The 12,818-nt window shown below is 41.9% G+C and overlaps 1 protein-coding gene across 5 annotated transcripts in view; it reads right to left on the reverse strand.

Annotated features, from left to right (window-relative positions):
* The window catches only part of myo1g (myosin IG), a 94,773-nt gene that overhangs the window by 1,745 nt on the left and 80,210 nt on the right, over positions 1-12,818 (reverse strand). For 4 of the 5 annotated variants that reach the window (XM_062984411.1, XM_062984412.1, XM_062984414.1 and 1 more), the window contains 4 exons: positions 12,287-12,431; positions 3,743-3,847; positions 2,873-2,986; positions 2,483-2,637 (listed from right to left, as the gene is read on the reverse strand). In XM_062984411.1, coding sequence (XP_062840481.1) covers positions 2,483-2,637; positions 2,873-2,986; positions 3,743-3,847; positions 12,287-12,431 — 519 coding nt within the window. The remainder of the gene's footprint in view (positions 1-2,482; positions 2,638-2,872; positions 2,987-3,742; positions 3,848-12,286; positions 12,432-12,818) is intronic. The other variant, XM_062984415.1, reaches the window with a different exon arrangement.

Raw genomic sequence — 12,818 nt, forward strand, 5'->3', positions numbered from 1 at the left:
AGGACTACATATTCCATCATCCTCCAGCCAGTCAATTGGAAGGGTAGATCTCCCAAGCTGGGCAGGGAGCAAACTGAGCGAGCTTAGAATCATAGAATAATTTGAAATATAAGTATTATTATTATCATTATTATTTGGGAGACTACATATCCCATCATCCTCCAGCCAGTCATCTGAAAGGGTAGCTCTCCCAAGCTGGGCAGGGAGCAAGCTGAGCGAGCTTAGAATAATTTGAAACACATGTATTATTATTATTATTATTATTATTATTATTATTATTATTTGGGAGACTACATATCCCATCATCCTCCAGCCAGTCGTCTGGAAAGGTAGCTCTCCCAAGCTGGGCAGGGAGCAAACTGAGCGAATTAAGAATCATAGAATACTTGGAAACATCATCATTATCATCATCTGGAAGGACTACATATCCCATCATCCTCCAGCCAGTCGTCTGGAAAGGTAGCTCTCCCAAGCTGGGCAGGGAGCAAACTGAGCAAATTAAGAATCATAGAATAATTGGAAACATCATCATCATCATCATTCAGGAGGATAACATATCCCATCATCCTTCAGCCAGTCATCTAGAAAGTTGGGCAGAGAGCAAGCTGAGCTGGCTTAGAATAATAAAATAATGTGAATGATCATCACCATCACTATGATTGGGGGAAAAGGAAGGGGCCTGAGGCTGTCAGGAATGGTGGGAGTTGGAGTCCAAAACACCTGGAGGGAGGGACAAAGTTTGCCCATGCCTGCTTTGGAGTCACGGAAATAGGACGGCCAAGTCTTTGTTCTCTTAATCCCGGCTCAGACACCTGCGGAAGGTGCCACGAGGCCAGTGGGTCAAGAGGAGCAACATCCCTCCCCTCCGCGCATAATCCCACCCCATGGACCCCAGTGGGACCCGCGTCCAGGGTTTACCGCCGAGACAGCTGGAGACTGAAAGGCATCCGCATGCCTTGGCAACGTGGCTACCTAACGTTGGGATTAATGCGTGGACAGCATTTGTTTTGTCGGGAGAGAGAACACAAGGATGCGAATGCAGTCTGATACAGAAACTATGGTCAGGAAAGCATAAAAAGTGAAATTGCGCCATCACGCTATTGCGCCATTGTTGCATTGCACTTAACATTATGAATCATGGTATTACGCCATCACCCTTTCGCGCCATTGTTGCATTGCACTTAACATTATGAATCATGGTATTACGGCAACACTCTATTGCGCTATCGTTGCATTGCACTTAACATTATGAATCATGGTATTACGCCATCACGCTATTGCGCCATCGTTGCATTGCACTAAACATTATGAATCATGGTATTACGCCAACACGCTATTGCGCCATCATTGCATTGCACTAAACATTATGAATCATGGTATTACGCCATCACGCTATTGCGCCATCGTTGCATTGCACTAAACATTATGAATCATGGTATTACGCCATCACGCTATTGCGCCATCATGGCATTGCACTTAACGTTATGAATCATGGTATTACGCCATCACGCTATTGCGCCATCATTGCATTGCACTTAACATTATGAATCATGGTATTACGCCATCACGCTATTGCGCCATCATTGCATTGCACTAAACATTATGAATCATGGTATTACGCCATCACGCTATTGCGCCATCATGGCATTGCACTTAACATTATGAATCATGGTATTACGCCATCACGCTATTGCGCCATCGTTGCATTGCACTAAACATTATGAATCATGGTATTACGCCAGCACGCTATTGCGCCATCATTGCATTGCACTAAACATTATGAATCATGGTATTACGCCATCACGCTATTGCGCCATCGTTGCATTGCACTAAACATTATGAATCATGGTATTACGCCATCACGCTATTGCGCCATCATGGCATTGCACTTAACGTTATGAATCATGGTATTACGCCATCACGCTATTGCGCCATCATTGCATTGCACATAACATTATGAATCTTTGTATTACGCCAACACGCTATTGCGCTATGGTTGCATTGCACTTAACACACTATGTGACATTATTTTTGTTCCTGGGTTATTAATGTCATTTTCACACATGGAAAAAAGTTTAGGAAACTGCCAAAACTCCATTGTTGTATGTCCATGTTCCAGAAGCATTCTTTCCTGACGTTTCGCCCACATCTATGGCAGGCATCCTCAGAGGTTGTGAGCATCCCAAGGTCTTGTATACTTTGGCCTTCCCTCCAGGGGTTTTGGGCTTCAACTCCCACAATTCTTCTAAGGATGCCTGCCATAGATGCAGGCGAAACATCAGGAGAGAATGCTTGTGGAACATGGCCAGACAGCCCAGAAAACACACAACCACCCTGTGATTCTTGCCATGAAAGCCAAGACAACAACGGATCAGGACCAAACTCCAGTCAAAAATAGTTGGTGGTATTGTCCTCTGCCATGCGTTTTTTTTTAACTTGGTTAATTAATTTTTAAAAAATGAAATTAGTGATGAGGACTTACCTTCGGAAGTGCTCCACCAAGACGCCGACGAGTTCTCCGACCCGGTTGTCGCCGTCCGGTTGCGTTTTGTGGAGGCAGACCACCAGGCCGTCGCGGTTCTGCGTGTGGAAGACCACCAACTGGTCCAGGCCGCTGGTCACGCTCAGACCGGTCACCTGGGCGAGGGAAGGAGGAGGCCACGTGTGTCTTACCTGTCTCACCTGGGCCAACTTGGGCCTTCCAGGTGTTTTGGACTGCAACTCCCACCATTCCTCACAGCCTCAGGCCCTTTCCTCAGGAAGGGTCCTGAGGCTGTGAGGAATGGTGGGAGTTGCAGTCCAAAACAACCGGAGAGCCCAAGTTGGCCCCAAACCCACTCCATAGCCCATCATCCCCTGACGTCCAGCTCACCATGCTGAGCGGGACGGACCGCATGACCTTGTACTGCTTCTTGGGGTCCAACTTGTAGAGGTTCTGATCTGTGACGAGGAGGGCCCGGTCCGAGGCCTTGTTACAGCGGTTGATCTGCAGATAACAGAAGGACAGTGTTGTGGTTCAGTCTGATGATGAAGGGGGATTTGGGTCTATGCAAACTGACCAAGGAAATGCTGGTGAGGGAAATGTTGAAGGCTCTGGATTGTTAGAGAGGCCGCAGACTAGCAATGAAACAGAAGCCAGTGATAAGGGTGACCTTTCACAGGATCCAGAACATCAACAAGTCCCAGGTGGATCTGGCAGCGAGTCAGAGGAGTCTTCCTTAGATAGGGATACAAGGTTAAGGTTAAAAGTTCATCGTCCCAGACATTCTCTTAGGATCGCTGATAAACATGTAGGAACCCAAGGACAGAGAAATGCTTTCTTGAACTGTAAGCATCGTTAAATAAGGGAGAAACAGGGAAAGATTTGAGACGAAGCAACGTTGGTTTTGGAAATCCTGTCTTGTCTATGCTCTTGGAAAAGTATTCTTGCCTTTGTTCCTACCTGGATCTTGCATTTTGGATGGGGTTTTGAAGTTCATGCTGCCTTGTTTTCAGGAATGATTTGTTATATTAGAGACTTTGAACTATATTCTTCAGACTGCCTTTGCATTTGGATTATTGCTTTTTTTACTGCTTTTTATTCAGACTTTGCTATCTTGTATCAATACACTGTTTAAACCAAGTCTGCTGTGTGTAAAAAGCAAGGTGAACCAGTGCTGAGGTACAGCAGACAGAGCTGGAAGGGGGCCCTAGAGGTCATCCAGTCCCTCCCAATGGACACAGCACAATGCCCCGCACTGACCTTCCGGACGTGGCACGAGAACAGCACCGAGCGGAAGCGGGACTTGTCCTGCAGAGCCGCGAGCCTTTTGGAGAACTGGGTGGCCAGGACGGGGTTTTCGTCCTCCTGGAGAAGCAATTATTATTGTTGTTATTGTTGTTGTTGTTGTTGTTGGTGTTATTATTATTATTATTATTTTATTATGACACAGCAAACAAGATAGATATGCTGGTTTTCGTATCACAAAATCACAAGTCAAACACTTCCCAAGTGTCTAGGACTGTGTGATGTATTTTCAGATGATGCAAATTATTGTTGTTGTTGTTGTTTTTGTTGTTATGGCCTTTAGGGCCCTTGATTCAAATCCCCAGCTCCTGCCTTTTATCCTGGGAGTTTTCAGAATACGAGTAATTCCAGATTAAAGTCCCAAATCGTTGCTTTGGAGCGGTGCGCTAGAAGTCTCTAAGCCCCTCGTCGAACTACAAATCCCAAGATTTTGTGGCAATTAAAGTGGCACCCGATGGCTATAATCGTCAAATGCTCGGGAGAAGAGGCAGTTGCCCAAATGAAGTCTTGCACAAACTCTCTCTCTCTCTCTCTCTCTCTCTCTCTCTCTCTCTCTCTCTCTCTATATATATATATATATATATATATATATATATAAACTGTGTGTGTGTGTGTATGTGTGTGTGTATATATATATATATATATAGTGTGTGTGTATATATATATATATATATATCACACACACACACACACACGCACATATACTGTACAAATAGCTAAATAGGATTCCAATGTCTTGTCCTGCAACTACAACTCCCATTGCCTCATAAGCAGCTATTCTGGATTCCGAATGTATTCCCTCCAACTACAACTCCCATCATACCATGACCAGCAACTTTGGACTCCCAATGCCTTGGCCTCCAACTACAACTCCCATCACGGAATAACCAGTATTGCCTCCAACTACAACTCCCATGAGCCCATAATCAGCTATTTCAGATTCCCAATGCCTTGGCCTCCAACTCCAACTCCCATCACCCCATAACCAGCTATTTTGGATTCCCAATGTATCAGCCTCCAACTATATCTCCCATCATCCCATAACCAACTACAACTCCCATTACCCATAACCAGCTACAGTAGAGTCTCACTTATCCAAGCCTCGCTTATCCAAGCTTCTAGATCAGGGGTCCCCAAACTAAGGCCCGGGGGCCGGATGCGGCCCTCCAAGGTCATTGACCTGGCCCCTGCCCTCAGTTTTAGACTTAGGATCGGCCCAAAGTCTGAAATGACTTGAAGGCACAACAACAACAACAACAATCCTACTTAACTTGACTATCTCATTGGGCAGAAGCAGGCCCACACTTCCCATTGAAATCCTGATAGGTTTATGTTGGTTAAAATGGTTTTCATTTTTAAATATTGTATTGTTCATTCATTTACTAATATTGTGCTATGGTAATATTATAATATACTAGCTGTGCCTGGCCACACGTGGCTGTGGCGAAGTCTGGTGGTCTGGGAAATAAAGTACAGTGGAGTCTCACTTATCCAAGCTAAACGAGCCAGCAGACGCTTGGATAAGCGACTATCTTGGATAATAAGGAGGGATTAAAGAAAAGCCTATTAAACATCTAAATAGGTTATGATTTTACAAATTCAGCACCAAAACATCATGTTAGACAACAAATTTGACAGAAAAGGTAGTTCATTACACATTAATGCTATGTAGTAATTACTGTATTTACGAATTTAGCACCAAAATATCACAATGTATTGAAAACATTGACTACAAAAATGCGTTGGATAATCCAGAACGTTGGATAAGTGAGTACTGGATAAGTGAGACTCTACTGTATTATTATTATTATTATTATTATTATTATTATTATTATTATTATTATTAACATTGTGGCTGGGTGGCCATTTGTCAGGGGTGCTTTGCTTGTGCTTTCGGTGCACAAAGACAGAAGGGGAATGGACTCAATGGCCCAAAGGGTCTCTTTCAACTCTCTTTATTATTATTATTATTGTTGTTGTTGTTGTTGTTATTATTGCTCGGTGGCCAACTGTAGTCCGGCCCTCCAACGGTCCGAAGGATCGTGAACTGGCCCCCTGTTTAAAAAGTTTGGGGACCCCTGTTCTAGATTATCCAAGTCATTTTTGTAGTCAATGTTTTCAATATATCGTGATATTTTGGTGCTAAATCCGTAAATACAGTAATTACAACATAACATTCCTGCGTATTGAACTACTTTTTCTGTCAAATTTGTTGTATAACATGATATTTTGGTGCTTAATTTGTTAAAATCATAACCTAATTTGATGTTTAATAGGCTTTTCCTTAATCCCTCATTATTATCCAAGATATTCGCTTATCCAAGCTTCTGCCGGCTCATTTATGTTGGATAAGTGAGACTCTACTGTATTTTGGATTCCCAAGGCTTTGCCTCTGACTAAAACTGCCATCACCCCACAACCAGCTATTTCGGATTCCCAATGCCTTGGCCTCCAACTACAACTCCCATCACCCCATAACCAGCTAGTGCCTCAGCCTCCAACTACAACTCCCATCATCCCATTACCAGCTATTTCAGATTCCCAATGCCTTGGCCTCCAACTACAACTCCCATCACCCCATAACCAGCTAGTGCCTCAGCCTCCAACTACAACTCCCATCATCCCATTACCAGCTATTTCAGATTCCCAATGCCTTGGCCTCCAACTACAACTCCCATCACCCCATAACCAGCTAGTGCCTCAGCCTCCAACTACAACTCCCATCACCCCATAACCAGCTATTTCGGATTCCCAATGCCTTGGCCTCCAACTACAACTCCCATCACCCCATAACCAGCTAGTGCCTCAGCCTCCAACTACAACTCCCATCATCCCATTACCAGCTATTTCAGATTCCCAATGCCTTGGCCTCCAACTACAACTCCCATCACCCCATAACCAGCTAGTGCCTCAGCCTCCAACTACAACTCCCATCATCCCATTACCAGCTATTTCAGATTCCCAATGCCTTGGCCTCCAACTACAACTCCCATCACCCCATAACCAGCTAGTGCCTCAGCCTCCAACTACAACTCCCATCATCCCATTACCAGCTATTTCGGATTCCCAATGCCTTGGCCTCCAACTACAACTCCCATCACCCCATAACCAGCTAGTGCCTCAGCCTCCAACTACAACTCCCATCATCCCATTACCAGCTATTTCAGATTCCCAATGCCTTGGCCTCCAACTACAACTCCCATCACCCCATAACCAGCTAGTGCCTCAGCCTCCAACTACAACTCCCATCATCCCATAACCAGCTATTTCGGATTCCCAATGCCTTGGCCTCCAACTACAACTCCCATCACCCCACAACCAGCTATTTCGGATTCCCAGTGCCTTGGCCTCCAACTACAACTCCCATCACCCCATAACCAGCTAGTGCCTCAGCCTCCAACTACAACTCCCATCATCCCATTACCAGCTATTTCAGATTCCCAATGCCTTGGCCTCCAACTACAACTCCCATCACCCCATAACCAGCTAGTGCCTCAGCCTCCAACTACAACTCCCATCACCCCATAACCAGCTATTTCAGATTCCCAATGCCTTGGCCTCCAACTACAACTCCCATCACCCCATAACCAGCTAGTGCCTCAGCCTCCAACTACAACTCCCATCACCCCATAACCAGCTATTTCGGATTCCCAATGCCTTGGCCTCCAACTACAACTCCCATCACCCCACAACCAGCTATTTCGGATTCCCAGTGCCTTGGCCTCCAACTACAACTCCCATCACCCCATAACCAGCTAGTGCCTCAGCCTCCAACTACAACTCCCATCATCCCATTACCAGCTATTTCAGATTCCCAATGCATTGGCCTCCAACTACAACTCCCTTACATATAAAGTCAACTCTTCCCTGCTCTTGGTTTCCAGATATGCCGCAATGCAACTACAAATCCCATCACTCCCACAGCAGGAAAGCTGGTGGAGCCCCTCAATGGGGATATTGGGCTGCTTTTGGCGTGGGATTTTTGTCATGTGGGAGTGGATGCCGAAAAGGAGGTTTTGCCCAGAAGGCGAGCGCAGAAGCGGGGTTCGGCTGGCAGAGCGGTGCATGCGTGTCTGGCGTGCCGTCTCCATGGCGACCGTGCATCATACAAAAACATATCCCGGCTGTAGGATGCCCTCCACGCCTCCACGCATGCTTCTCAAGGGCTCTCCGTGGGATGTGTAGACCCATCATCCCCAAAGCGTGGGCTGCAGGCCATGATGATGCATTTACCACCCTCCCTGGAGTGCGGGCCAGGGCCCACGCAGAAAACAACAACAATAGTAGTAATAATAATACTAATAATAGTTTTATAATAGTAATAATAATCTGAAATAATAATAATAATAGAAATAATAGTCCAAAAATACATCACACAGTCCTAAACGCTTGGGAAGTGTTCAACCTGTATTAGTAATAATAATACTAATAATAGTTATAGTATTAATAGTAATAATAATCTGAAATAATAGTAATACAGTAGAGTCTCACTTATCCAACATAAACGGGCCGACAGAACGTTGGATAAGTAAATATGTTGGATGATAAGGAGAGATTAAGGAGAAGCCTATTAAACAGCAAATTAGGTTATGATTTCACAAATTAAGCACCAAAACATCATGTTACACAACAAATTTGACAGAAAAAGTAGTTCTGTACGCAGCAATGTTATGTTGTAATTACTGTATTTACAAATTTAGCACCAAAATATCACGATATATTGAAAACATTGATGACAAAAATGGCTTGGATTATCCAGAGGCTTGGATAAGCGAGGCTTGGATAAGTGAGACTCTACTGTAACAGTTTTATAATAGTAATAATAATCTGAAATAATACTAATACAGTAGAGTCTCACTTATCCAACATAAACGGGCCGACAGAACGTTGGATAAGTGAATATGTTGGATAATAAGGAGAGATTAAGGAGAAGCCTATTAAACGTGAAATTAGGTTATGATTTTACAAATTAAGCACCAAAACATCATGTTACACAACAAATTTGACAGAAAAAGTAGTTCAATGCACAGTAATGTTATGTTGTAATTACTGTATTTATTAATTTAGCACCAAAATATTATGATATATTGAAAACATTGACTACAAAAATGCGTTGGATAATCCAGAACGTTGGATAAGCGAATGTTGGATAAGTGAGACTCTACTGTAATAATAATAGTAATAATAATCTGAAAATACATCACACAGTCCTAAATGCTTGGGAAGTGTTCAACTTGTATTAGTAATAATAATACTAATAATAGTTTTATAATAGTAATAATAATCTGAAATAATAGTAATAATAATAGTAATAGTAATAATAATCCGAAAATACATCACACAGTCCTAAATGCTTGGGAAGTGTTCAACTTCTAGTAGTAATAATAATATTAATAATAGTATTATAATAGTGATAATAATCTGAAATAGTAATAATAATAATATTAGTAATAATAGTAATAATAATCTGAAAATACATCACACAATCCTAAAGGCTTGGGAAGTGTTCGACTTCTAGTAGTAATAATAATAAATAATAAAACTTTATTTATACCCTGCCACCATCTCCCCAAAGGGACTCTTAATAATAATAGTAATAATAACTAGTAATAATAACTAGTAATAATAATACTAAGAATAGTATTAAAATAGTAATAATAATTCAAAATAATGCTTAATAATAATAATAATAATAATAATCCAAAAATACATCACACAGTCCTAAACACTTAGGAAGTGTTGGACTTGTAGTAGTAATAATAATACTAATAATAGCATTATAATAGTAATAATAATGCGAAATAATAGTAATAATAATAATAATAATCCAAAAATACATCACACAGTCCTAAACGCTTGGGAAGTGTTAACTTGTAGTAGTAATAATAGTAACACTAATAATAGTATTGTAATAGTAATAATAATGCGAAATAATAATAATAATCCGAAAATGCATCACGCAGTCCTAAACGCTTGGGAAGTGTTCGACTTGTGATTTTGTGATACGCAATCCAGCAAATCTACCTTGTTTTCTGTGTCATAAAATAATAACAACAATAACAATAATAATAATAACAATAATAATAATAATAATAATAATAATAATAATATATGAGGAGGAAATCTATGGGTTGCTTCCTAGGAGAGTGGCACCTTGCATCTCCACTGCAGAGTTAATGCGGCTTCTCTAAGAAATCTCTAAGTCCTCCATGCAATTCTACAGTTTCAAATGCATCAGGCCTGCAAATGTGGGGGCTAGAATTGCTCTGGCTTTGCAAGAGAGGGGGATAATGGGGTTTGCAGTTGCAAAAACTAAAAGGAATTCCCCAGTTGCAATGGCTCATAGAGATCAAATGTAAACATTGCTCTCTGCTGACACCTGCTGCCCGCATCCACTTACTGCACCCATCTGGAATAAATGCAGTTTGACCTTACTTGAACTGCAAAGGAATGGAATGGATTCAGTTTGATACCATTTCAACTAATGTGGGATCCTGGGAGTTATAGTTTTGCAAGGTCTTTAGGCCTAGTTTGCTTCACCGAACTGCAAATCCCAGATGAGAGGGAGGGATGAGGAGGAGGAAGAGGAAGCAGGAGCAAAACCAGGCTCTAAAAACAGCCCTGGCAGTTGCTATGGAAACTAGAACTCCCTAGCAACCCCAAAAATTGGCTCAAAGCGAAGGCAGGGAGAGAGCAAAAGCATCAGCTCCCTCTAAGGGTCCCCAAAGGTCATCCAGTCTGACCCCCTTCTGCCATGGAGGATGGCACAACCAAAATCTTCCCAACAGACGGCCATCCAGACTCAAGTTTAAAGCTCTCCAGATCCACTGGACTCCCAAGTGGTTTATATTGTCAATATAACAATAGAATAATATACAATACTCATATATTATGCTATACGAATAATATAATATATTGTATATACATATAATACTGATAATAATATTATAATGAAATACCATATAATAATAAGACACCATTATAATTGTATATTTATATTACATGTAATATTACTAATAATATTATAGTATAGTAATATATAATGCTTATATTGTGCTATGCTAATAATATAATATATTGTATGTACATATAATATTAATAATAATACTACAATGTAATACAATATAATAATACACTGTTATAATTGTATATTTATATTACATGTAATATTACTAATAATATTACAATATAGTAATATATAATGCTTATATTGTGCTATGCTAATAATATATTGTATATACATAGAATATCAATAATATTACAATATAATACAATATAATAATAATACACTGTTATAATTGTATATTTATATTACATGTAACATTACTAATAATATTACAGTATAGTAATATATAATGCTTATATTGTGCTATGCTAATAATATAATATATTGTATGTACATATAATACTAATAATAATATTACAATGTAATACAATATAATAATAATACGTATTGTAATTGTATATTTATATTACATGTAATATTACTAATAATATTGCAATATAGTGCTATGGTACAATATAGTAATATATAATGCTTATATTGTGCTATGCTAATAATATATTGTATTTACATATAACTTGTAAGCTGCCCTGAAGGGCGGGATATAAATGTTGCAAATAAATAAATATTCTACCAGAGTTGAAAGGAGTCCCAAAAGGCCATATAGTCCAACCTTCTTCGACCAGGCAAAAAGGCACAACCAAAGCCTTCCCGATAGATGGCCACCCAGACTCTGTTTAAAACCCTCTGGATCCACTGGACACCCAGACTGTCTATATTCTACTGAAGTTGGAAAGGTCCCCCAAAGGCTATATAGTCTGACCCCCTTCTGCCATGGAGGACGTCACAATCAAAGCCCTCCTGACAGATGACCATCCAGACTCAGTTTAAAATTCTCCGGGTCCATTGAACTCCTGGGCGGTTTGTTCTACTAGAGTTGAAAAGAGCCCCAAAAGGCCATATAGTCCAACCCTCTTCGACTAGGCAAAAGGGCACAACCAAAGCCCTCCCAACAGATGACCATCCAGACCCAGTTTAAAACCTTCTGGATCCACTGGACTCCCAAGCAGTTTGTATTCTTTCCCCAAAGGCCATATAGTCCAACCTTCTTCTATCAGACAAAAGGTACAACCAAAGCCTTCCCGACAGATGGCCATCCAGACTCTGTTTAAAACCCTCTGGAGCCACTGGATTCCCAGGCCATGTATATTTTACTAGAGTTGAAAAGAGCCCCAAAAGGCCATATAGTCCAACCCTCTTCTACTAGGCAAAAAGGCACCACCAAAACCCTCCTGGCAGATAGTCATACAGACTCTGTTTAAAACCCTCCGGATCCACTGGCCTCCCAGGCTGTCTATCATTGAAAAGGGACCCCAAAGGCCATCCAGTCTGACCCCCTTTTGCCATGGAGGAAGACGTAACCCTCTTGGACCAGGCGGAAAGGCACAACCAAAGCCCTCCCGAAAGAGGACCACCCAACCTCTTGAAGGACTTACCAAGGCCAGGTAATTCCGGCACCAGTTCCGCCGGCAGCCCCAGTCCTTCCGCAGGCCTTGCAGGACGTCCAAAGCGGCCACCTTGGCCTTGATCTGCTCCATGTCGGACGGAGGGATGTTCCGGACGATCTGCCGCGCTCGCCACCTGAAAGAGGACGCAAGAGAGAACTCAAGGACACCGCTTTGGGTGACTCAATTTTAGCCCAGGTGTGGGCCAACTTGGGCTCTCCCTCCAGGTGTTTTGGACTCCAACTCCCACCATTCCTCACAGCCTCAGGCCCTTTCCTTTCTCCCCCCAGCCGCTTAAGCTTTTAACCTTAAGCTTGTATCCCTATCTAAGGAAGACTCCTCTGACTCGCTGCCTGATCCACCTGGGACTTGTTGGTGTTCTGAATCCTGTGAAAGGTCACCCTTATCACTGGCTTCTGTTTCACTGCTAGTCTGCGGCCTCTCTAACAATTCAGAGCCTTCAACATCTCCCTCATCAGCATTTCCTTGGTCAGTTTGCATAGACCCAAATCCCCCTTCATCA

Source organism: Anolis carolinensis, chromosome 6 (assembly GCF_035594765.1).
Source record: "Anolis carolinensis isolate JA03-04 chromosome 6, rAnoCar3.1.pri, whole genome shotgun sequence".
Classification (NCBI taxonomy): domain Eukaryota; kingdom Metazoa; phylum Chordata; class Lepidosauria; order Squamata; family Dactyloidae; genus Anolis; species Anolis carolinensis.